Raw genomic sequence first — 25364 nt, forward strand, 5'->3', positions numbered from 1 at the left:
ATTTTAAAATATTTTGGTAATTACTTTGTACTTCTGTTTATTTCATTTTATGAACTAAAAAGCATTATGCTGAGAAGGGCCTCTAGGCTTTACAAAACTGATAGAAATATCCGTAGTGCAAAAATGGTTCAGAATCCTGAGTTATTGGCTTATTGGTTTCAAAAGATATTTTTTCCTCCTGGATAAAATAGATGAAGCTTTTGGAAATAAAAGCTATTAATGATCCATTTTCATTGAATGTCCATTTCTAGGCTTGCTTCTGAGTTTTGTTCTCTAGCTCCATGTATAAAAAATATAAGCAAAATAGCAGAAAATGATACTGTGAAGCCACATTTTTGTCACTGTGTTTACAGGTGTTTTAATAGCAGGGTTGAGTTTTTACTGAACCCATGGCTGCTTCTCACCAACAATGCAGGTTTAGAAAGTGTGTAACCCTATAGAGAATTGATGTATTCTGAGTTAGATATGGATACTAACCCATATTTAAAAGATGAGAGAAAAGAGATAAACTAAATAATATCCCTTCCATCCAAGGGCTACAGTCTGAAGTTGAGCACATTCTGCCTTTTACCAGGACCTTTTTAATTTTCTCAAAACCAATTATAATCTGTGTTAAATTCTATAATCAGTTTAGTTATTTGGGTTGCCAGTGACATATACACAGTTGCTTTAAAAGAATGCAACTTGTATATGAGTTCACCAAAAATTGCTAGTGGTCCAGAATCACAGCATCAAGTACAAAGTAAATGTGGATTGCTCATCACATGCGAAAACAAAAAAGCACCAATCTATTAAGTTATATTTTTAGTTGATGTTCACATCAGTTTTAAAGCATCAGGGTATTGTCACTAAATGCATAATTAAGTCTATTTTCGAATTTAGTTCTTATTTCATAGTTTACAGGTACCTAAAGTTATTTTAAGCAGTGTACGCTTCCAAGACTCATGTGATTCTGTCACTTACTTGGACTTCTTTCATTATGGAGGATAAATTTGCACAGATCTGTGAGGGCTGGAGTGGAATAAAAAGGTGGAAATGACTGGACATCTAACAACCTAGATCTTTTGCAACAGGACTATGAAAATAGTATGACGCTAGATGCTGAGACAACTATCAAAATATATAACACAAGGTCATTGACATTAAGACATTTGAAATATTGCTCTGATGTACTTTTTCTGGCGTTTTTTATTTGATTATAGGAAAAACATACCCACTCAATTTATTTCATTAAGAGGGCTATTTTCAAGACTACATGTGAACCAAAACTATAAAGAAGGCTTATATACTACTTGGGCCTCTGTCTTGCTTTCTTGTTATGTCTTTATTCCTGTTTCTAGGTCACATAGATTCTCATAGAATTTTTGCTTTTCCCTGTTTTTAATTCTCTTTCCTTCTTTGCATGAATAATGAATTTCAATTTATTGAATATTCCTCAATTGCAACAGTATTTTTACCTGGGGTAGCTTCTTTTAATGAATAATAAACAGTGCTATGGATTGCACATGAAAAGGTTACTTATAATACAAAAATGCAATAAACTTACAATTGTATCTGAGAAGGAAAAACAATTCATTTAGTGTCTCTTAACTCTTCTTCCTAGCATAGCAAAATACCAGCTTTTTATACACATTTAACCTTTTGATCAGTCAGGTGGATTTTATCATAGGAGCCTAAATGAGTTCATTCATTATGCAGAACACTACGAAAGTCCTCACAGAAGTATTAACTGTGTCCTGGTGTTTTGTCTAGTCATAAAAAGTAAAACATTTTTTTTTATATTCTGGGGATAACGGCACTGTTGCCTGAAAATATTACACAGTAATATATAAAATTCTGTGCAATGAAATGGATAAGCCAATATAAAAGAAAAAAAATTTTTTCATTTTCCCAGTCTGATAATAAGCCCTCAGATTTTGGTTTCTAGTATGACCTGGAAGAGAGAATTGTGTAGTTCTGGCTTAACTGTATCAATTGTAGAATTACCTAATTGCCTAATACCAGTAATATGGGAATAAAGAATTGTCCAAAAAAATTAAAACATGCACCCCTAAAAGAAAAAATAAATATTTATCATATACACTTCCTCATTTCCACAATTCTAAAATGTACGCCTTTATACTAACATCTCTGAATTTGGGATGCATCTTAAAATCATTGATATGTTAATGGTACTTAAGAAAATGGTACACAATAATGGGAGCTTTGTCTCACTAAAGTCTATTAAATTAATAATAAAACAGAAATTTAAGTAACATGACCATTCCAAAAAATGTACTACCAGCAAGCATTTATATCTAAGCTAAGCTCTGCAAGTAATGATTTTTAAATCAATAAAATAAAAATATGGATTAATACTGAAGAAAAATGATGCATAAATTCACGCTGTCCATTTGTATTTCCCATTGTATGAATACTTTACCATTATTTATGTCAGACCACATCTATAGAAGCCAGTGTATTTGCCCAGCGATTACCCTTCCCAAATACAGAGATGTGTTCAGAATAATTCAAAACCAATAAGATCATTACACAACATTTCTCTCTCACACATGCACACACACACACACACACACACACACCTCTACCTTAATTAGAAAATAGATTATCTTTTTCTAGACACAATTATCTATCAGGTAGTTTCTAGTGAGTATCTCTGTGCACTTAGCAACAGGTGATAACATCTCTGATGGTCTAACTTGAAAAACTGTTTACATTTCACTTGTTTTGAATGACCCTTTAATTTTTTTAAATATGTGTGCTGCCGAAGAGAGCACCCCTTTAATGTTTTTTTAAACATTTTGTTTTTCTGATTACAAAGTTACATATATGACTAAAAAAGAACACTTGGAAAACAAAATTAGCATTTTAATTTCTTTTCGTTCTGAAATAGAGTCCATTTAAATCCACCAGTTAGAGTACACTACCAAAGACTGCCCTTATAACATGTATTTATTGTTACTTTATTCTTTCTAGAGTGTGTCTAACATGTGTCTAGTTGGTCAAATCCCATTTCAGATCTAAGGTTTTCCAAGAAGAGACATTGTTTCTTCAATGTACTTCCTTTCCTAGTCTCTGTAACACCTCAGTTCCCTGCATGGATAGATTAGACATTTGACAAACACAGGCAGTTGAGTAGCTAAGATTTCTTGAGAGAGAAAAAAAAAATGTTAGAGAGAGAGAGAGAGAGAGAGAGAAAGGAGAGATGCCTTCATCTATATTAACATAAAAATGGGAAGCAGATTATCACTTATTTAAACATAATGAACAGACCACTAGATACATATAATCCAAATTTAAACTGAATTTTAAAAAAGAAAAATATTGGAAAATTTTATGGGCTTGGTCTTACACTGTTTAACAGCATATAAGTAAAAAGGAATGACTGTTTTATATTCTAGTAGCAGCCTCTATACTCCCAAGAATATAACAGTACATACAGTTTTTGAAGTTCCAGGAGCTGGCAAGCCAAGTAAATGGTCTACAGGCTGTTTTTATTACTGGTTGAAATGAATTTTTCTTTTAGTATTCTACTCTAACCAGAGAGTATTGATAGCAGTTAAATACTGTAAAAATCATGTTTCAGTTAATAATTAGTGTTATTAAATAGCCATGCTTATGAGAAATGGGAGTTAAAACTGAATTTTAAAATGATTGTAAGGTATGTGGAGTAAATATAGTCAATAGATTTATTTTCTTCATATTTACTTTTTAATCTGTTGGCACAGGTAATGAAACATGGATCTACAATAAAGTGATTATGGGAGAAAAGAGAAATATACTGGGGAAATCCAAGTTTATCTGCACATGAATGTTTAATTGGTGTCTGTTTATTTTTCTAATGATTATTGTGCACCTACAATATAAAGCTATGAAAAACAAAAATTAACAACTACTACAAAAGCAATTCTGGGTTAGAACACAAAGTTCTTGATAAAGTAATGATACAACTTTTGGAAATTATACACAAACCTTTGTATCCTAAATTAGACTAATGTTGTGATACTTACCCAGATGCTAATTTCTTGTTTGAAAATATTAACATTGAAAACAATTGCCTCCAAAATTTAGCCAGAGGCATTTCATTAACCAGAGAATAAAGCCTTATATCATAATTGGCTTTCTTATAAGTGAATATTGAAAGCAGTTCGTATATTGTAGGGAGAAAATAAAGAGCGAGAGAGAGAAGAAAAATAAAGATGTAGAAAACCTTGAGGTAGGCAGTTCACTCTAGTCCTTTTTTATGGATCTCTAGCTATAAAATGATGCTAAGTTAGCATCATTAGAATTTAAATTAGCATCACTTGAACCTTAAAAGACTAGAGTATGAAATGTCATGCCTCTGCCTTGCTCAAAGAAGAGGTTCAACAAATATTTTTTAAATGTTTAATGAATAACAATCAATGTTGACCCTTCAGTCTACAAGCCATGGCAGAAACAATGATGAAGAACACAAAGTGAGCTAGGTTACTACTCTTTGTCTTTATAAACATGATAGCCAAGTGCCGTGCTTGTCATTTCTCATCACTTCTCCACACAGCTTAAGACATAATGCAGCAAACAGAATGTCCCCAGCAAACAGATTGTATCACAGTGTTTATCATGACCCTTTGGTAATAGATTCACCTGGGGTCAAATCTTCCTTCTGTGACTTTACGGGAGTTATTTAACCTCTCCGAGCCTCAGTTGCCTTAATTAAAATTGGGAATGAAACTGCTATTCACGGGGTTATTTTGAGGCTGAAATGCCTGACATATTTTTCTCTGCAATAAATATGTTCAGGCTTCATTTTTATTCTTCAGGAATGTCAGTGAGAGAAAAGATCCATACCTTTGGAGGAAAGAAGTTTCTTCTGAAACTGTCTCTTCACTTTACTTTGTTTATTTGACATTTCAGAAAAAAAAAAAAAACAGTATTCATGCATGGTTTTCATATACCTCAAAATCAGATCAAAAAAGAGTTGGCTAGGTGCTAAGGGCATTTCATGATTTTTCTTCCAATACATCCTCTTTATGTCTTTGGAAATCTGAAGCAATGAATATTAACGTTCTTCTCACATTGATTGGAAAAATTAAGCAAAAATGGTTATGCTGAAGATATAGGAAGCAGGTATTATTCAATTTGGGGAGAAAAGGTTTGTTACTTTACTCTCAGTTATGGACTTGAGGAAATGAGATTTCTTAGATTACTGCAAAATTGCCACCAGCTAAAACTTTATCTCCATCTAACCTAAAGATAGGATTACTCGGATATTAAATTGGGAAAAAAAAACCTTGATTATAAAGGCGCTTTTCAGAGTTGTAATCTAGTTTATCAAAGTGTTAATATGGGACTTTTTCCATAGGAGAGATCCTTATTTTTTACGACAATGAAGAAAAGTGCCTGCCAGTCACAGACCTATTTTAAAAGGAGATTATTTAATTGGTTATTTTTATTTCCAGTGAGTCTGGTGCTATACTGTGGGGAATCATTTCGTGTTCATTCATTATAAGAAGCTATAGTTTATATTTCCCCCAGGCAGAGGTTTATCTGACAATTTGAATGCTTTGGGGACAGAATTATCTGATGATGAATATAATATTAAGGAGATGCCAAGTGACATGACATTTTGAATCATTTTCAGTAACTGTTCATGATTAATAATTGTGCTTATGTATGTATTTTTATTAAAGAATATTTTGTATGGGAAATGGGAACAGATGTTCTACTCTTCTTTTATTTTCTGAATAAGAAGTAAATGCATGTAAAACCTGGCTGAACTGGCAGTATATTTTTCAATCTTGGATTCTTCAGGTAGTCACAGTGGAAGTCAGTCTCTCCCACCATAACTTTTAACTCTAACTTTTGCTTTATAACAATAAAATAACAACCATAACAATTACAGTGGAAGAGCTACCATTCACTAAAGGCATATTGATTGCCATATGGTTTACTATGTGCTTACCATATATTGTTTCTAACCTATGACATAAACCTAAGGTGGGTGTTATTTTCCCAGTAATAAAGATGATTAACTCACAGTTTCCATACTTTGCTATATATTGGTATCACCCAGGTTTTTAAAAATACAGATACCTGGAACTGCATTTGTGTTCATGCCCTTAACCAAAATTGCAAAGAAAACAGTCTTGATGAACTGATATAACAGAAAATTCTCTAAGACTCGATAAGTCACTTTATATACATCACAAATCACCAGTATATTACAGTTAGTTGTTACCTTATTTCCCAGATAAATTTCTTACATTTGTAAACTGTATGATTCTATGAAATTGTGGAACTTTAATTCTATTAATATAAAATGAGTGTTTCTATTGTCTTTTTATCTTTGCAGTTTTGGTTTAGCTGAGCAGATAACGTTTGAAAGTACTGAGGTGCCAAGAATATATTGTCATAAACCCCAACCTGAGCAATTTATAGTTCACACAGTCATTTCTTTTTTCTATAGCTAAAGAGGTTTTGGGTAATTGAAAAAAATGTTCAACAAATGAAGTATTAGTAATGCAGGTAAAATTTATATCCCTGGTTCTATTTATTTTTGTGTAATTTATCATTCCTGTATATTAATAATAGTATTCATATCTTGCAGTATCCTAATGACATTAAGGTACAAAATAACTGCTTTTAGTAATTTTTTGAAGCATGAGACTAAAGTGAAGGATTCCTAAGAAAAGTAAATCACGATTTTCCTCATTTGCACAGGAATTTTTAGAAATCATGATAATTCTTCCATCTCCATTTTGGGTTAATGACTGGGCTTTATTTTATGTTTGTGATTTATTGGCCTTTATCAGATTCCTGGTGAGCTGTCCAACATGAGTTAGATGAAAGCTTCTGGAGAAACTAGTCTTTTACATAACTCCAAAGTATGAGACACGTTAAGTTCTCTTTTAATTAAAAGCTTAAGAAAAAGCATGAAATTCTAGTTTTTACTATTTTTTTTCAAAATGTAAAACTTCCTAATGGGCAGTCATAGGATTATTTGTAGTTTAAAACTTTATATTTGTCATCTAATTTTTTTTAACATCTTTATTGGAGTATAATTTCTTTACAACAGTGTGTTACTTTCTGCTGTATAACAAAGTGAATCAGCTATACATATACATATATCCCCACATCTCCTCCCTTTTGCATCTCCCTCCCACCCTCCCTATCCCACCACTACAGGTAGGCAAAAAGCACCTAGCTGATCTCCCTGTGCCATGTGGCTGCTTCCCACTAGCTATCTATGTTATATTTGGTGGTGTATATATGTCCATGCCACTGTGTCACTTTGTCCCAGCTTACCCTTACCCTTCCCGTGTCCTCAAGTCCATTCTCTATGTCTGCATCCTTATTCCTGTCCTACCCCTACGTTCTTCAGAACCTTTTTTTTTTTTTTTTTAGATTCCATATATATGTGTTAGCACACAGTATTCGTTTTTCTCTTTCTGACTTACTTCACTCTGTATGACAGACTCTAGGTCCATCCACCTCACCTCACTACAAATAACTCAATTTCATTTCTTTTTATGGCTGAGTAATATTCCATTGTATATATGTGCCACATCTTCTTTATCCATTCGTCTGTCGATGGACACTTAGGTTACTTCCATATCCTGGGTATTGTAAATAGAGCTGCAATGAACATTGTGGTACATGACTCTTCTTGAATTATGGTTTTCTCAGGGTATATGCCCAGTAGTGGGATTGCTGGGTCATATGGTAGTTCTGTTTTTAGTTTTTTAAGGAACCTCTGTACTGTTTTCCATAGTGGCTGTATCCATTTATACTCCCACCAACAGTGCAAGAGGGTTCCCTTTTCTCCACACCCTCTCCAGTATTTATTGTTTCTAGATTTTTTGATCATAGCCATTCTGACCGCTGTGAGGTGATATCTCATTGTAGTTTTGATTTGCATTTCTCTAATGATTAGTGATGTTGAGCATCCTTTCATGTGTTTGTTGGCAATCTGTATATCTTCTTTGGAGAAATGTCTATTTAGATCTTCTGCCCATTTTGGATTGGGTTCTTTTTTTTTAGATATTGAGCCACATGAGCTGCTTGTATATTTTGGAGATTAATCCTTTGTCAGTTGCTTTGTTTGCAAATATTTTCTCCCATTCTGAGGGTTGTCTTTTTGTCTTGTTTATGGTTTCCTTTGCTGTGCAAAAGCTTTTAAGTTTCATTAAGTCCCATTTGTTTATTTTTGTTTTTATTTCCATTTCTCTACGAGTTGGGTCAAAAAGGATCTTGCTGTGATTTATGTCAAAGGGTAATTATGTTTCTTATGTTTTCCTCTAAGAGTTTTTGTTTGATTGTTTGTTTGTTTGTTTGTTTGTGGTACGTGGGCCTCTCACTGTTGTGGTCTCTCCCATTGCGGAGCACAGGCTCCGGACACGCAGGCTCAGTGGCCATGGCTCACGGGCCCAGCTGCTCCGCGGCATGTGGGATCTTCCCGGACCGGGGCACGAACCCGCATTCTCTGCATCGGCAGGCGGACTCTCAACCACTGCGCCACCAGGGAAGCCCCCTCTAAGAGTTTTATAGTGTCTGGCCTTACATTTAGGTCTTTAATCCATTTTGAGTTTATTTTTGTGTATGGTGTTAAGGAGTGTTCTAATTTCATTCTTTTACATGTAGCTGTCCAGTTTTCCCAGCACCATTTATTGAAGAGGCTGTCTTTTCTCCATTGTATACTCTTGCCCCCTTTATCAAAGATAAGGTGACCATATGTGCATGGTTTTATCTCTGGGCTTCCTATCCTCTTCCATTGATCTATATTTCTGTTTTTGTGCCAGTACCATACCGTCTTGATTACTGTAGCTTTGTAGTATGGTCAGGGATGAAGTCAGTATGAAGTCAGGGAGCCTGATTCCTCCAGCTCTGTTTTTCATTCTCCAGATTGCTTTGGCTATACGGGGTCTTTTGTGTTTCCATACAAATTGTGAAATTTTTTGTTCTAGTTCTGTGAAAAATGCCATTGGTAGTTTGATAGGGATTTCATTGAATCTGTAGATTGCTTTGGGTAGTATTGTCATTTTCACAGTGCTGATTCTTCCAATCCAAGAACATGGTATATCTCTCAATCTGCTTGAATCATCTTTAATTTCTTTCATCAGTGTCTTATAGTTTTCTGCATACATATCTTTTGTCTCCTTAGGTAGGTTTATTCCTACGTATTTTATTCTTTTTGTTGCAGTGATAAATGGGAGTGTTTCCTTAATTTCTCTTTCAGATTTTTCGTCATTAGTGCATAGGAATGCCAGAGATTTCTGTGCATTAATTTTGTATCCTGCTACTTTACCAAATTCATTGATTACCTCTAGTAGTTTTCTGGTAGCATCTTTAGGTTCTCTGTGTATACTATCATATCATGTGCAAACAGTGACAGTTTTATTTATTCTTTCTCAATTTGGATTAATTTTATTTCTTTTTCTTCTCTGATTGCGGTGACTAAAACTTCCACAACTATGTTGAATAATAGTGGTGAGAGTGGGCAACTTTGTCTTGTTCCTGATCTTAGTGGGAATGGTTTCAGTTTTTCACCATTAAGAATGATGTTGGCTGTTGGATTGTCATATGTGGCCTTTATTATGTCAAGGTAAGTTCCCTCTATGCCTACTTTCTGCAGTGTTTTTATCATAAATGGGTGTTGAATTTTGTCTAAAACTTTTTCTGCATCTATTGAGATGACCATATGGTTTCTCCTTCAATTTGTTAATATGGTGTATCGCACTGATTGATTTGGGTATACTGAAGAATCCTTGCATTCCTTGGATAAGCCCCACTTGATCATGGTGTATTACCCTTTTAATGTGCTGCTGGATTCTGTTTGCTAATATTTTGTTGAGGATTTTTGCATCTATGCTCATCAGTGATATTGGCCTATAGTTTTCTTTTTATGTGACATCTCTGTCTGGTTTTGCTATCAGGGTGATGGTGGCCTCTTAGAATGAGTTTGGAAGTGTTCCTCCCTCTGCTATATTTTGGAAGAGTTTGAGAAGGATAGTGTTAACTCTTCTCTAAATGTTTCATAGAATTCGCCTGTGAAGTTATCTGGTCCTGGGCTTTTGTTTGTTGGAAGATTTTTAATCACAGTTTCAATTTCAGTGCTTGTGATTTGTTTGTTTATATTTTCTATTTCTTCCTGGTTCAGTCTCAGAAGGTTGTGATTTGCTAAGAATTTATCCATTTCTTCCAGATTGTCCATTTTATTGGCATATAGCAGCTTGTAGTAATCTCTCATGATCCTTTGTATTTCTGCAGTGTCAGTTGTTACTTCTCCTTTTTCATTTCTTATTCTATTGATTTGAGTCTTCTCCCTTTTTTCCTTGATTAGTCTGGCTAGTGGTGTATCAATTCTCTTTATCTTGTCAAATAACCAGCTTTTAGTTTTATTGATCTTTGCTATTGTTTCCTTCATTTCTTTTTCATTTATTTCTGATCTGATCATTATGATTTATTTCCTTCTGCTAACTTTGGGTTTTCTTGTTCTTCTTCCTCTAATTGCTTTAGGTATAAGTTCAGCTTGTTTATTTGAGATGTTTCTTGTTTCTTGAGGTAGGATTGTATTGCTATAAACTTGCCTCTTAGAACTGCTTTTACTGCATCCCACAGGTTCTGGGTCATCGTGTTTTCATTGTCATTTGTTTCTAGGTACTTTTTGATTTCCTCTTTGATTTCTTCAGTGATCTCTTGGTTACGTAGTAGTGTATTGTTTAGCCTCCATGTGTTCATATTTTTTACAGATTTTTTCCTGTAATTGATATCTAGTCTCATATTGTTGCAGTCGGAAAGATACTTATACGATTTCAGTTTTCTTAAATTTATCCGTGCTTGATTTGTGGCCCAAGATATGGTCTATCCTGGAGAATGTTCCACGAGCACTTGAGAATAAAGTGTATTCTGTTTTTTTTTTGGATGGAATGTCCTATAAATATCAAGTAAGTCCATCTTGTTTAATGTGTCATTTAAAGCTTGTGTTTCCTTATTAATTTTCATTTTGGATGATCTGTCCATTGGTGAAAGTGGGGTGTTGAAGTCCCTGACTCTGATTGTCTTACTGTCAATTGCCCCTTTTATGGCTGTTAGCATTTGCCCTATGTATTGATGTGCTCCTATGTTGGGTGCATAAATGTTTACAATTGTTATATCTTCTTCTTGGATTGATCCCTTGATCCTTATGTAGTGCCCTTCTTTGTCTCTTGTAATAATCTTTTTTGTGTGTGTGTGGTACAGGGGCCTCTCACCATTGTGGCCTCTCCCGTTGTGGAGCACAGGCTCCAGACGCACAGGCTCAGCAGCCATGGCTCACGGGCCCAGCCGCTCCGCGGCATGTGGGATCTTCCCGGACTGGGGCATGAACCCGTGTCCCCTGCATTGGCAGGTGGACTCTCAACCACTGCGCCACCAGGGAAGCCCAATAATCTGTTTTTTAAAGTCTATTTTGTCTGATATGAGAATTGCTATTCCAGCTTTCTTTTGATTTCCATTTGTGTGTAATATCTTTTTCTTTCCCCTCACTTTCAGTCTGTATGTGTCCCTAGGTCTGAGGTGGCTCCCTTGTAGACAGCCTATATATGGGTCTTGTTTTTGTATCCATTCAGCCAGTCTGTGTGTTTTGGTTGGAGCATTTAATCCATTTACATTTAAGTTAGTTATAGATATGTATGTTCCTCTTACCAATTTCTTAATTTTCTTGGGTTTGTTATTGTAGGTCGTTTCTTTCCCTTGTGTTTCCTGCCTAGAGAAGTTCCTTTAGCATTTGTTGTAAAGCTGGTTTGGGGGTGCTGAATTGTCTTAACTTTTGCTTGTCTGTAAAGGTTTTAATTTCTCTGTCAAATCTGAATCAGATCCTTGCTGGGTAGAATAATCTTGGTTGTAGCTTTTTCCCTTTAATCCCTTTAAATATGTCTTGCCTTTCCCTTCTGGCTTGCAGAATTTCTGCTGAAAGATCAACTGTTAACCTTATGGGGATTCCCTTGAATGTTATTTGTCTCTTTTCCCTTGCTGCTTTTAACATATTTTCTTTGTATTTAATTTTTGATAGTCTGATTAATATGTCTTGGCATGTTTCTCCTTGGGTTTATCCTGTATGGGACTCTGTGCTTCCTGGACTTGATTGACTCTTTCCTTTCCCATATTAGGGAAGTTTTCAACTTTAATCTTTTCAAATATTTTGTCATTCCCTTTTTTTCTGTTCTTCTTCTGGGACCCCTGGCATGTTGGTGTGTTTAATGGTGTCCCAGAAGTCTCTGAGACTGTCCTCAATTCTTTTCATCCTTTTTTCTTTATTTTGCTCTGGAGCAGTTATTTCCACTATTTTATCTTCCAGGTCACTTATCCATTCTGCCTCAGTTATTCTGCTATTGATTCCTTCTAGAAAATTTTTAGTTTAATTTCTTTTGTTGTTGATCCTTGTTTGTTTAGTTCTTTAGTTCTTTAGCTCTTTAGTTCTTCTGGGTCCTTGTTAAGTGCTTCTTGTATTTTCTCCATTCTAGTTCCAAGATTGTGGATCATCTTTAGTATCATTACTCTGGATTCTTTTTCAGGTAGACTGCCTATTTCCTCTTCATTTGTTTGGTCTGGTGGGTTTTTACCTTGGTTCTTCATCTGCTGTGTATTTCTCTGTCTTCTCATTTTGCTTAACTTACTGTGTTTGGGGTCTCCTTTTCACAGGCTGCAGGTTTGTAGTTCCTGTTGTTTTTGCTGTCTCCCCCAGTGGGTAGAGTTTGTTCAGTAGGTTGTGTAGGCTTTCTGGTGGATGGGATTGGTGTCTGTATTCTAGTGGATGAAGGTGGATCTTGTCCTTCTGGTGGGCAGGACCACATTGGGTGGTGTGTTTTGGGGTGTCTGTGAACTTATTATGATTTTAGGCAGCCTGTCTGCTAATGGGTGGTGTTGTGTTCCTGTCTTGCTAGTTGTTTGCCATGGAGTGTCCAGCACTGTAGCTTGCTGGTTATTGAGTGGAGCTGGGTCTTAGCTTTGAGATGGACATCTCTAGGAGAGTTTTTTGCCTTTTGATATTACATTGGGCTGGGAGGTCTCTGGTGAACGAGTGTCTTGAACTCAACTCTCACATCTCAGAGGCTCAAGCCTGACACCCAGCTGGAGCAACAAGACCCTGTCAGCTACTCAGCTCAGAAGGAAAAAAGGAAGGAAGGGAGGAAGGAAGGAAGGAAAGAAGGGAGGGAGGGAGGCAGGGAAAGAAAAAAATATTATTGAAATCAAAAATATAAAAACATAATAAAAAAGGAAAGAAAGAAAGAAGAAAGCAACCAAACCAAGAAACAAATCCACCAATGATAACATCTAAAAAAAAAAAAAAACAACAAACAAACCAAAAAATGGACAGACAGAACTCTAGGACAAATGGTAAAAGCAAAGCTGTACAGACAAAATCACACAAATAAGCATACCCATACACACTCACAAAAGGAGAAGGAAATATATATATATATATATATATATATATATATATATATATATTTAAAAAAAGGAAGAGAACAACCAAATCAATAAACAAATCTACCAATGATAATAATCTCTAAATACTAAGCTAAATTAAACATAAAACCAGAAACAAATTAGATGCAGAAAGCAAACCCCAAGTCTACAGTTGCTCCCAAAGTCCACCGCCTCAATTTTGGGATGATTCATTGTCTATTCAGTTATGCCACAGATACAGTGTACATCAAGTTGATTGTGGAGATTTAATTTGCTGCTCCTGAGGCTTCTGGTAGAAATTTCCCTTTCTCTTCTTTGTTTACACAGTTCCTGGGGTTCAGCTTTGGATTTGGCCCCACCTCTGCATGTAGGTCGCCTGAGGGCATCTGTTGTTTGCTCAGACAGGACAGGGTTCAAGTAGCAGGTGATTAGGGGGCTCTGGCTCACTCAGGACGGGGAGAGGGTGGAGTACAGAATGCCGGGTGAGACTGCAGCGACAGAGGCCAGCGTGGTGTTGCAACAGCCTGGGCACCGTGTGTTCTCCTGGGGAAGTTGTCCCTGGATCATGGGACCCTGGCAGTGGCAGACTGCACAGGCTCCTGGGAGGGGAGGTGTGGATAGTGACCTGTGCCTGCACACAGGCTTCTTGGTGGTGGCAGCAGCAGCCTTAGCATCTCATGCCCGTCTCTGGTGCCCGCACTGATAGTTGTGGCTTGCACCCATCTCTGGAGCTTGTTTAGGTGGTGCTCTGCATCTCCTCTCCTCGTGCACCCCAAAACAATGGTCTCTTGCCTCTTAGGCAGTTCCATACTTTTCCCCAGACTCCCTCCTGGCTATCTCTGGCACACTAGCCCCCTTCAGGCTGTGTTCACGCAGCCAACCCCAGTCCTCTCCCTGGTATCTGACCTCTGAAGCCTGAGCCTCATCTCCCAGCCTGCAGACAAGCCTTTCAGGCTGGTGAGTGCTGTTTGGTACCGATCCTCTGTGTAGGAATCTCTCCACTTTGCCCTCTGCATTCCTATTGCTGTGCTCTCCTCCATGGCTCTGAAGCTTCCCCCCCACCACCACCCATCCCCCGTCCCCCCCCCAGTGAAGGGGCTTCCTAGTGTGTGGAAACTTTTCCTCCTTCACCGTTCCCTCCCAGAGGTGCAGGTCCCATCCCTATTCTTTTGTCTTTGTTTTTCTTTTTTTCTTTTGCCCTACCCAGCTACGTGGGGAGTTTGTTGCCTTTTGGGAAGTCTGAGGTCTTCTGCAAGCATTTAGTAGGTGTTCTGCAGGAGTTGTTCCATATGAAGATATATTTTTGTTGTATTTGTGGGGAAGAAGGTGATCTCCACTTCTTACTCCTCCACCATCTTGAAGGGCCCTCCTTGTCATCTATTCTTAACATAAGTTTGTAAGAAACATACCTATTTATTTAATCATTAGGTCAGACTACATAATAATAATATATTCTGTTTGAACATACCAGAAAGTAGCAATGTATCTCATTATGAATATTTTGTTGAACATAGCTAATATTCTATCATTTTTTCAGCAGTTGAAGATTTAAATCCAGATTTAAGGTTTTTAATACCTTACTTCTCTGAAATATATGTGTGCATTATTAGGTAGCTCTGATACACACTTTAGTTGTTTTTTCTACAAATATTGTCCAACAAAAATGAACATTTAACCTGAGCATAACAAAATATCAGGGTCTACCATTATTATATAAAATTACTTCGAAAAGAAACAAAAGTTAAATTTCTTATTTTAACAGGCTGACCTATATTCATTACATTATAAAATAGATCTCATATGAATCTCAGATAAGAGTTAATGTATGAAAAGCTGGCCTAGCTTCTACAGATTTGTAATAAAATTGTTACTCTATTAAATTCTCCTAGAATGCTCTTTCTATAAAATTCATAAAGCATCCTTTGTTTTTGTAGCTTTACATTTGTTTTGTTTAAAATTCTACATTGGGTTTTCCCTTTCAGAACTACCAAAATCATTGCAAATACTATATGCAAAGCATTTGTGATACTTTCTTCTCTAGGATTGTTCCATTAGTAAATGCATTATCATCAAGAATTCATCTTCTGTCTCAGTTCTCTACTAGAAATGCTGACAAATGATTCACTTTTTTATTTAGTTTGGAAGGAGGAAAAATAATGGAGCTGAGGTTGTGACATTGAGAGCAGACTTAAAAAAATTACTTGCGAGAACTTTTAGTTCCCTTTTCCAACACTAACAGTTCTCTGATTCTATGATTATTGTGTACTTATTTTCTCTATGACAAATGCTTCTTTATGTTTTTAGCAGTGAATGTACATGTAGACATCTCTAGAATTCAAATAATCAGATCATCTACTGTGTACTTCCAGGCTCCATTTTGCCCTCCATCCTTTGTTCCACCAACTTTCCAAATTATGCTAGCATTACAGAGGGCTCATTATGCTGTACCTGCCATCTGCAATGGCTTCCTGTTTATCCTCTTCTTGCTTAGTTGCTTTTGACCTCTGGAACACTGAGACTTCATACTTGACCTGAGATAATATCCAGCGTGAAGAAAAGCAAAGCTGCATTGTACAGGAAAAAAAATGACCAGATAGCTGATAACTGGATATGGGACAGTGATTTATCTCTCAAATAAAAGTCTGTTTGACATGCCAATCATATTGCTATAATAAAACATCAGAGGTAACACCTTGCGGTACTTATCCTTATATGCATTTACCAAAGACACCTAAAAGATGTAAATAACTTATAAGTGTGGAAAAGTGTCTTCTGCATAGCAGTGTTTGGATATTTACATGGTTATTCAACTCATGTTTCTTGGAACAACTGCATCCCACCTTTAGCATTTACCTCGGCATTATACCCCTTTTTAGCTCTTTCCTGTGCAGATGTATGTTTTGTCGGAAGGCAAGAATAGGTATACATCTTCAGGTTTTTGAATTGCAGGCTTTTGGCTCTACAGACAAATGGTTCATCAAACCATGTTGTTATCTTCATAGTTGGTAGAAGATGAATTGTGTAGTGTAAGTGGAAGCCTGAGTACAAGTTACTGAAATCTTGCCTGGCTGCAAAAGTACATTCAGTGCTTGAAAAGCCCGTATGCTTTTCTCTTTTGAAAGAATATATCTTAAACAAACTAAAATGTGCTCTTTGATAGTCTTATGGCAATGCTGTTAGCTGTGACAGGATGATAATATTAGATTTGATTGACCTTTGTGAATTATCTCAATACAAATTTTGGCCTTTGAATACTAGAGTCCATTGGCCCTGCTATTTAAGTAACACTATCATTCTGCATCAATGTGCTCAAAAATTAGATTGGGGAAATATTAATGGACAGTTTCCTATTCAAATTTAGCTTATTCATGAGTTTAATTTTTTCTGGAATTTAAAACAATTTAAACTGATAGTATATCATAATTGACTTGAGATAATACAGTGTGAAGAAAAGCATAACCACATTTTACAGGAAAATAGCTAGATGGCTGAGAATTGAATTTGTAACTTTATGAAGGCTGGTTTTCATTCCAGATACTTCCTCTACCTCCAAGAGCTACTTCTTATATATTTCAAGTGTTCCAGCATACCAAGAAAGAATTTCTTATTTTAACACCCACCCAGTATGTTGAATCCTTAGAGTGATAATATCTACATTCAGAAGATTAATTCAGTTTCAAGAAAGGAAGAGAAGTAATTCCAAAACAACAATGATTTGTTTTAATTTATGTTAACTCACAATATTGAGAACTGCCAATTGTAAGGCACTGTGCTAAGTGCTTTGGAAACATAACTAATGCAAAAGGCTTGGTTTCTACCTTTAAGAAGTTTATTATCTAAGAGAAAAAATATGCACAAATAGTTGTTCCTCATCATTTATCTCGGGCACCTCTGAGCTTCTCAATATTGAAAATAATACAGTTCTTAATAGAATGGGGAAAATTCTTTAGTGGCCACGTATCACAGAATCAATCTTCAAGATTGTGAAGAAAATTAGCATTTATCAAGGGTAAGCAGCCCATCTGATGCAAAGAAATAGAGTTTTCTCCAAGTTACACATTCATTTTATGTGAATTCCAAATACGCTTAACTAATTTTTGGAAAACATTTTGATGATTTTTCAGCTACTGGTTTCCCTAAGCAATGTTACTGTGGCCATATGTGAAATCTATGTCTTGACACAAAGCAGCATTCTCTAAGTGTGGAGAGAAACAAACATCACCAAATGGGATTTTCACTCTAAGTCCTTTTAAGGTGATCACTTCCAGTGCAATGGGGAGTGGCTGGCTGACCCCCGGGGTGCTCTTCAGGGGTTTGTGAGTGAAAGGAAGGCTGTGCTGTGCGTGTCCACTTTCACATTCTCACACCATGTGCAGGGAGCTCCTTCCCACCTCCCTGGTCTCCTACCACCAAACCAGTGCATCCAAACCCTATTCCTGAGATCAGCCTTTCTTTTTTTTTTTTTCCTTCATAAACTTATGTATGTATTTATTTATTTATTTATTTATTTATTTATTTATTTATTTAGGCTGTGTTGGGTCTTCGTTTCTGTGCGAGGGCTTTCTCTAGTTGCGGCGAGTGGGGGCCACTCTTCATCATGGTGCGCGGGCCTCTCACTCTCGCGGCCTCTCTTGTTGCAGAGCACAGGCTCCAGACGCGCAGGCTCAGTAGTTGTGGCTCACGGGCTGAGTTGCTCCGCGGCATGTGGGATCTTCCCAGACCAGGGCTCGAACCCGTATCCTCTGCATTGGCAGGCAGATTCTCAACCACTGCGCCACCAGGGAAGCCCAGTCAGCCTTTCTTATACTTCCTGTCGTCGTTCTATCCCTTGTCCTCTTTCCTCTGACACCAGTCCACAACACCAGCAAAATGATAGCCTGAGAGAAATCAGCAAGTGTGTGTGTGTGTGTGTGTGTGTGTGTGTGTGGTGGGGCGGGGCGGGGGGGAGCTTAAGTGACAAGACTCACAAGCAAAAAATCTTCAGGGCTCCTGTTAACCTCTGAGCTGCAGTTTGAGGAATGGTGGCCTTGATCTCTCCCTCACCAATTTAGAACCTAGTATCAAGACAACTCTAAAGTAGAACAAACACTAGGAATAAAAGAAAGGCCATGGTCCAAGTGGCACAGAGGGAAGTTTCTGCTTGAATCAGCATTCGCTTCTGCAGTATTGGAGGTCATCAGTAATTCCTTCGCCAGTGCTCGTGTTCAGCACAATTATCGTGCTATGCTAAGCACAGCAGAGGTCTCACACTCCTGTAAGATGAGATGCCCAGAGAAAGAGAAGACTGGAGATGTTTAAAGATTTGTTTCTTACATGGCTTTAATTTGAAATCCTTTCATTCTGAAGATGTCTGGATACTGAGATAGAGCGAATGAAAGCAGTACATTCCTGTTACAGATTCAGCCAAGCATCTCCCTTCTTTGAAAGGCTTAATCAGCACACTCAGGAACAAGATGTGAGACATCTTGAGGCACTGCTTCCTTGTCAGCTGAAAGATCAATAAAATGCAGACGCCATTCTTTGCCACGCTCCAGAAAATGAATTTGCAGAGTGAGAAGAACTTCACTTTGAAGCTATTTTATTTGCGTGTGAACTTGGCAAAGGCAGAGAAGTCGCTCTGGGGACAGCATGTGAGGCTTGGCCCCAGCTGGCCCAGTTGCTCTTGCTCAGCCTTCCAGGTGACATCACTCACTTGCTCAGTTCATCTGAACAGCAGGGCCTCAGGTCAGAGGCATTTCCAGGCCACTCAGACAATTCAGGCAAAGCAGTTATTTAACTGATTATGTAAATGACACCTAAAAGCCTTTGGTAATCGTTGTTGGTTGGACTCATTAATTTAGGGTTATTGTTGAATCTGGCAAAAGCAAGCACAATACCAAAGATACATAAACACAGCTCTTATGGTCAGGAAATGTAGACCACCATGTCCTACTGCCATATTTGACAGTGATCAAATTGCCACTGGTCCCACTCTAAGGGTAACGGTGGACAATTTCAGAAATACCTGGTTGCTTTGTGGCAACTAGTTGAAAGAGAAGTAACCCATTTGACTGCCAGTCCATTTTTTTTTTTCTTCTGGAAGAAATGCGTTCCCTCTTTACTCAGCATGTAAACAATGTCTAAAGGCTTCAGAATCTGTGTACTCTTGAGAGACTAAGTGAAATAATTTTTTAATTTTAAAATAAATTACACAAATAAAATGTTACAATGTTAGCTGTAATTTTTACTGTTTATTTACCTTTTATATTTATTTGAAGATTAATTGTCTGCTAAGAATGAGGCTTGCTGCTGGATACTATGTGGGATATAATCCCTGTCTACAAAGGGGCTCCCCATTTTGTGGGACAGCAGATGTACACACATGGATGAGCCATAGGGCAAGGAAGTTCTGGATGTGGCCTCAGCTTAGAGGCAGGTTTTCAATTTTCAATCCTGTCCCTGCAGCCTGGTTGATGTGAAGGTAGCCCATAGGGTTCTGCATGATAATAGCAGGTGAGACTAAAACAGGTCCCCTCAAATGCAATCCACCAGCGAGAATAATTTTTGAGAAAATTTTAAGGAAGGAATTAGATTCAAAGGTGTTATTTGTGAGACATGGCCAATCCCTTAACTGGGAGCTGCTATCTGCTATTTACTATCTGTCACCCTGGAAGATACTCCATTTCTCTCTTCCATTCTACATCTAATTCATACTAGCTCTGCTCAATTTTAACTTCTAAGTATGCTTTGAACTCTTCTTCTTTTCCATTTCTCTTTCAGACCTGCATCATTTTTCACGTGGACCATGGTAGTAGCTTGCTATTTGGCCATAGTTTTGTCCCCTCTTAAGTCATTTATATTAAGTGACAATATCACCATAGTTAGAATCCTTCAGAAGCTCCCCATCACTAGTAGAATCAATTTTTTCTCAGCAAAATAATCTAGGCTATCTCTGCTTCTTCATCCCATCGTTGACTATCCTCTGACCAGCCCATCTTGGTCTAGTAATACTGATCTGCCTCTATGTCCCTAATCATACCAGGCTGTTTCCTATCTCTCTGTCTGCCCTCCCTTTCTTCTTCACTATGTTAATCCCTACTCTATTCAAGGAAGTCTTTCCCTGAAGCCCAAGCTGGCTTATAATTTCCTCTCCCATTCTCCCAGGGAATCCTGTGCATCCAACATCACAGCCTCTACTTTATTATATTAAAATGTTTCCTTCAGAAAACCAGTGCAGTAAATCTAGTTCAGTAGCTGACTTCTGTTTCTCACTCAGAGATCAGATTTATGTCACCTCTCAGAAAGGCCATCTCTGATCATCTCATACTCCCACCTGGTTCACCCTTTTTTTTTTCTTTCACTTATCACTTCATGGTTTATTTAAATGTTTGTGTATAGTTTGTCTCTCCACTAGAATATAAACTCTGAGAGCTGAGACTTTTTCTGCCTTGTTCATCCCTGTATCTCCACTGCCTGGAAAAGTGCTTGGTATATAGTAGGCCTTTAATGAATATGCATTTTTCAAAACTGAATTTAATGAATGGAGAATGGATGGATGGATGGATATATTGATGAATAGATGGGCATGTAGTAAGAGGTCAATAAATTAGTCAAGACTGAATAAACCTATCCATATTAGATAAGCAGTATATAGGCCAATAATGGTAGTAGGTCAATTTTTTAACACCTGTAAAGGGACACAGACCACCATAATACCTCAATATTTACTTCTGTGACTCACTGCCACAGACTGTTGTCTACTATTTTAAGGTATCCCAATTTGTGAAAGCTCTGTCATATCCTAAGTACCACTAGTAATATTCTACATGTTTCCTTCATGTTAATTTTCCTATCTTCTATCCTAGTATGTTTATACACACATCCCCATATAAAAACACAGAAGAAAAAGAAATTCAGAATCAACTTTTAAAGAATTACTGAACTCTTCATTCTATCAATTGACATTATTTTCTATTTGTGCACAGAGCATTTGGCTTAAATTCTAGACTCATCTTTTATGAGTTTGACTTCCCTCCTCAAAGGTTTCCTCATTTATGAAATAGGTGTGATAATCTTTTTTCCTTGAAATATTATTTTGATTATGTGAGGAAACATATGTGGATGCATTTTTCAAACTTCAGAATGCTCATCTAATATTGTTTTTCAAGTATTATTTCATATCCTTCCCTCACTTATGGATAGCGATAGCAGTGTATATCTCCATATTATCTTTCTTTTAAGCATCTTATTGTTTGCTGCTTAAGGTCACTTAATCTTAGGTGTATAATCATTTGCATTCTGAATTGCAACTCCTTCATTAGTTTTTAATTGTTGCATTTAATAGGACATTGGGGAAGTGGATGGCACAGGCAAAAGGAAATTAGATTTTGAACCTTTTATTATGATGACATCCATTTGACTGTGGTCCAAATGATGAGTGAAGAAAAGCTAGTGTTGTGATAACTTTCCAGTGTGAAATAAAATGTAAGAGTTGGATTTGCTTATTAGTTTGCTGTTTAGGGAAAAAAAAAAAAAAACCCAACCCAATACCAATATTCAGCACTTATTTATTGAGCTCTTCTTGTGTACAAGCCAAGCCACTGTGAGCATCTAAGCATGCAGCAGTGTAAGATCTGGTGCCTTCTCCACAGGAGCTAAAAGGCCAGGATCACCTCATCTCTAAAGAGAGAAATGCAAGTGGACTTGTAGAACCAAGCTCATTATTCACAATTTATAGTCACAAAGGCAAAGCACTGTTTACCTTTCCTTACCTCACAGCTGGTGAATTAGGGGTCACCATAACCACAATTTTTAAAATGAGAAAAATTGAGGACCACTCAATTTTTAAGGAATTAAGCTGATACCTCACAGACTCATGCTTTGGTCAAGAACCCCCCAGAGTCATGTTCCCTCTGCTGGGCTTTAGTGATCAGCAAGGTAAAGTATAGTATGTAAGTGAATGTTACAAAACTTTATTTTAAAAAAAATTGTGGAATTGAGGACTGAGAAAAGAAATATTCATCAGTTTGACATCACAACAATGAGATAGCTCATGTGAAAATATTTTGTAAGCTGTGAAGCCCTATATAAGTATAACATGTCAAATTTTTTTAAATTATATTTTATTTGAATGAATGACTGTTGAGGGCATGACAAAGATTGGGAGCCTTATGGCGGAGCAAAAAATTGAAAATATATTTTTTAAATTGCTCATTGGTGTTTGGCCTATATGATAATGCAACTGTTCACAGCCACTGTGTTTGTTGATATAGTAGCTAATAAGGGGAGGTTGGTAGGTTAAGAGTGCTGACAAAGTAGACATACTGAATAGTGTAGTTTGAGGTCTAATTTTGTTTAAAATGGTTACAAATTTGGTGAAGGTATCCAATTCAGCAGAAGGTTCTTAGAAGTAAGCAACTAAATGGTACACAGTTCTTTCTAAGGCTAAGCAGTTTAATTAATCAAAGCTGGCTCTCTAACTCTGCCATGCCACTGACTGGCCTACAATAAATGGCCTCCCTGCCTGCTGCATTTTTCCATCCAAACATTGTACAAATCAAGGACAGGCATCCTTGAGACTCTTTTTAATGGCAATATTCTTAAAAAGCCAGGCTCCTGCAGTTGCTTAAAATCAAAGAGCATCATGAAAATTTCTTAGTGCTTTTATGAAATCTGTAAAGATCTTGAAGTTTGAAATGCAAAGCAAAGCAAGAGGCCAAAGACTCAACATTTGAGTTTTCAACATTAATTTTTTAGGAATGTGAAAATCAGTTTATTATTGGTGGCTTCTAATACTGCTATTCTAAAAACGAATGACTTCTTAATTTAATGACTTCAAAGTGATATAGTGCACCTTTATAAAGTGCTAAAGAGTTCTAGATACAATTCTTTAGAAAAGATCTTACTACCTAAATTTAACTTATCAAGTGAATGATTTGTCAACTGTCAATCACAGAGATGCAATTTTTGCTGTATTAATGTCATCTTTACTAATAACAACTGATTAAGATGATTACTTATCCACACATTTTTGTTTTTATAAAAAGTGTTAAAGGTTCTAAATTCATTGGGGAAATGTTAGTAAGTAATGTGCTTAGAACTACTTATCTGAGCTTGGAATAGAAAAAAGAAACATGTTTACACCTAGTGAAAAAAATGGTTACCAGTGAGAAGCATCTTAGTAACTTTTTAAAATATTATAGTCCAATGGTAAAGTTCTTCCTTTCATATTTGCAATCTCAATCTGAGTGTAAACATTTAATTACTGACAATCATTAGACTTCAATAGTAATTAAAATCTAAAATATGCTTGGTAGCAATCACTGATCAAGTTGACTTATAAACACTAACATTTAATAACAGCAGTATGCTTCTTTCATATTTTCAGGAATTCTAGTATGTTATTATAGTGTATTTTATAATAGAATTATCATATTTATTTTACAAATCTAATTTTGCAGTAAGTTGAATGTAGTATATGAAATGTTAATGAAATTAAGAAAACTAGGTATTACTTTTCATTATATCATATTATTTTTTCTGAATTTTCAAAACTGAATTCACAATAAATGTACTTTCTGGTGAAATTGTAGGAAATAATTAAGAAATTCGAATTTATACGATATATGGTACATATATAATTTTTAGATTGATTTATCTTCATTTCTAATCTTAAAATCTAAACACATTTGGTATCCGAGAGCATATTATTTGAGTATATTATGCTTTAATCTTAGTATTTAAAATTTTTATTAGGAAATTTATCTTGAATTTCCAAGTTGCAAATTTAAAGAACAATAAAAGAAAAAAGCTAAAATGTCTGTGTAGAATCCCGATTGGTAGAGTTGTGGATTTCAAAATATAAATATTTTAATATCTTGATTTACTGAGTGGTATTTATACTGCTCTATATAATGTCTGAGTGCTTACCTGCTTACTCTATAAAAATAATTTGTCTACATATTTCCTGTTACTTATAACATATCACAAGTTATTATTATAATAATTTTAAATGTTGACAGATTTACACATTGCCCTTTTTGTGGAAACATAACTGACAGTGGTTATAAAAATTTAACTTAAAAAATTTATAGAAGTGAGAAATGCTAAGTCAGTATGAAAATGATTTTGATACAAACCTCAGACGTAGGCTAGTCAAGAAATAATGGATCAACAGATATTTATTGAGGAATTATGATTTGTGGGGCATGCTAATGGGAATATAAAATATGAGAGAGACCTTTTAAGGACATTACACTTTTCTTAATGTGATCAGCAAAGGATAACAGTACATAACGCAGAATCGCAGTGCAGAAGGGACATGTCTGTTCAGGTGCCACATTCAAAGCAAAGGAAGAAGAGAGTGGCATGAGAGCAAGAATTATTTCCTTCATGTAGTGATCAGTAACAAATCTGTCAATTCCGAGGGGCTTGAATGGCATGATGGTCCACGTTGAAATCAATTTAAAAATATCTCCCATCAAATCTAACAGCCATATTTTGATATGGATTATTTCTAATACATTCAATTTTTTTTTCTCACTTGTTCCCAGAATGCTCGGGCCCATTGGGAATTGAAGGTGGAATCATTTCAAATCAGCAAATCACGGCTTCATCTACCCACCGAGCTCTTTTTGGACTCCAGAAATGGTATCCCTACTATGCACGTCTTAATAAGAAGGGGCTTATAAATGCCTGGACAGCTGCAGAAAATGACAGATGGCCATGGATTCAGGTAACAGATGGGATGGAACAAGGTTACTGGCAGGGAATGACCAGAGTCATTTCACAAAGAAGATAGTGAGGGTCCAAAGTGTGACTTTTCTTCATGGTCACAGAGGAAAGGATGATTTAGCTAGAGTCCAAATGGACTGTAAACTCTGAAACTGTGGGAAACATGCACATTCCATTGGAAAGTGTGTTAAGGGGGTTAAAAATGTTTAAATTCTTGGGTTATA

At 36.4% G+C, this 25364-nt stretch overlaps 1 protein-coding gene across 3 annotated transcripts in view; it reads left to right on the forward strand.

The window, feature by feature from the left end:
• The window catches only part of EDIL3 (EGF like repeats and discoidin domains 3), a 438162-nt gene that overhangs the window by 248423 nt on the left and 164375 nt on the right, over positions 1-25364 (forward strand). For all 3 annotated transcript variants that reach the window (XM_082623484.1, XM_082623486.1, XM_082623485.1), the window contains one exon: positions 24960-25141. In XM_082623484.1, coding sequence (XP_082479610.1) covers positions 24960-25141 — 182 coding nt within the window. The remainder of the gene's footprint in view (positions 1-24959; positions 25142-25364) is intronic.

The sequence above is a fragment of the Mesoplodon mirus genome (genome assembly GCF_964341445.2).
Source record: "Mesoplodon mirus genome assembly, chromosome: 5".
Lineage (NCBI taxonomy): Eukaryota > Metazoa > Chordata > Mammalia > Artiodactyla > Ziphiidae > Mesoplodon > Mesoplodon mirus.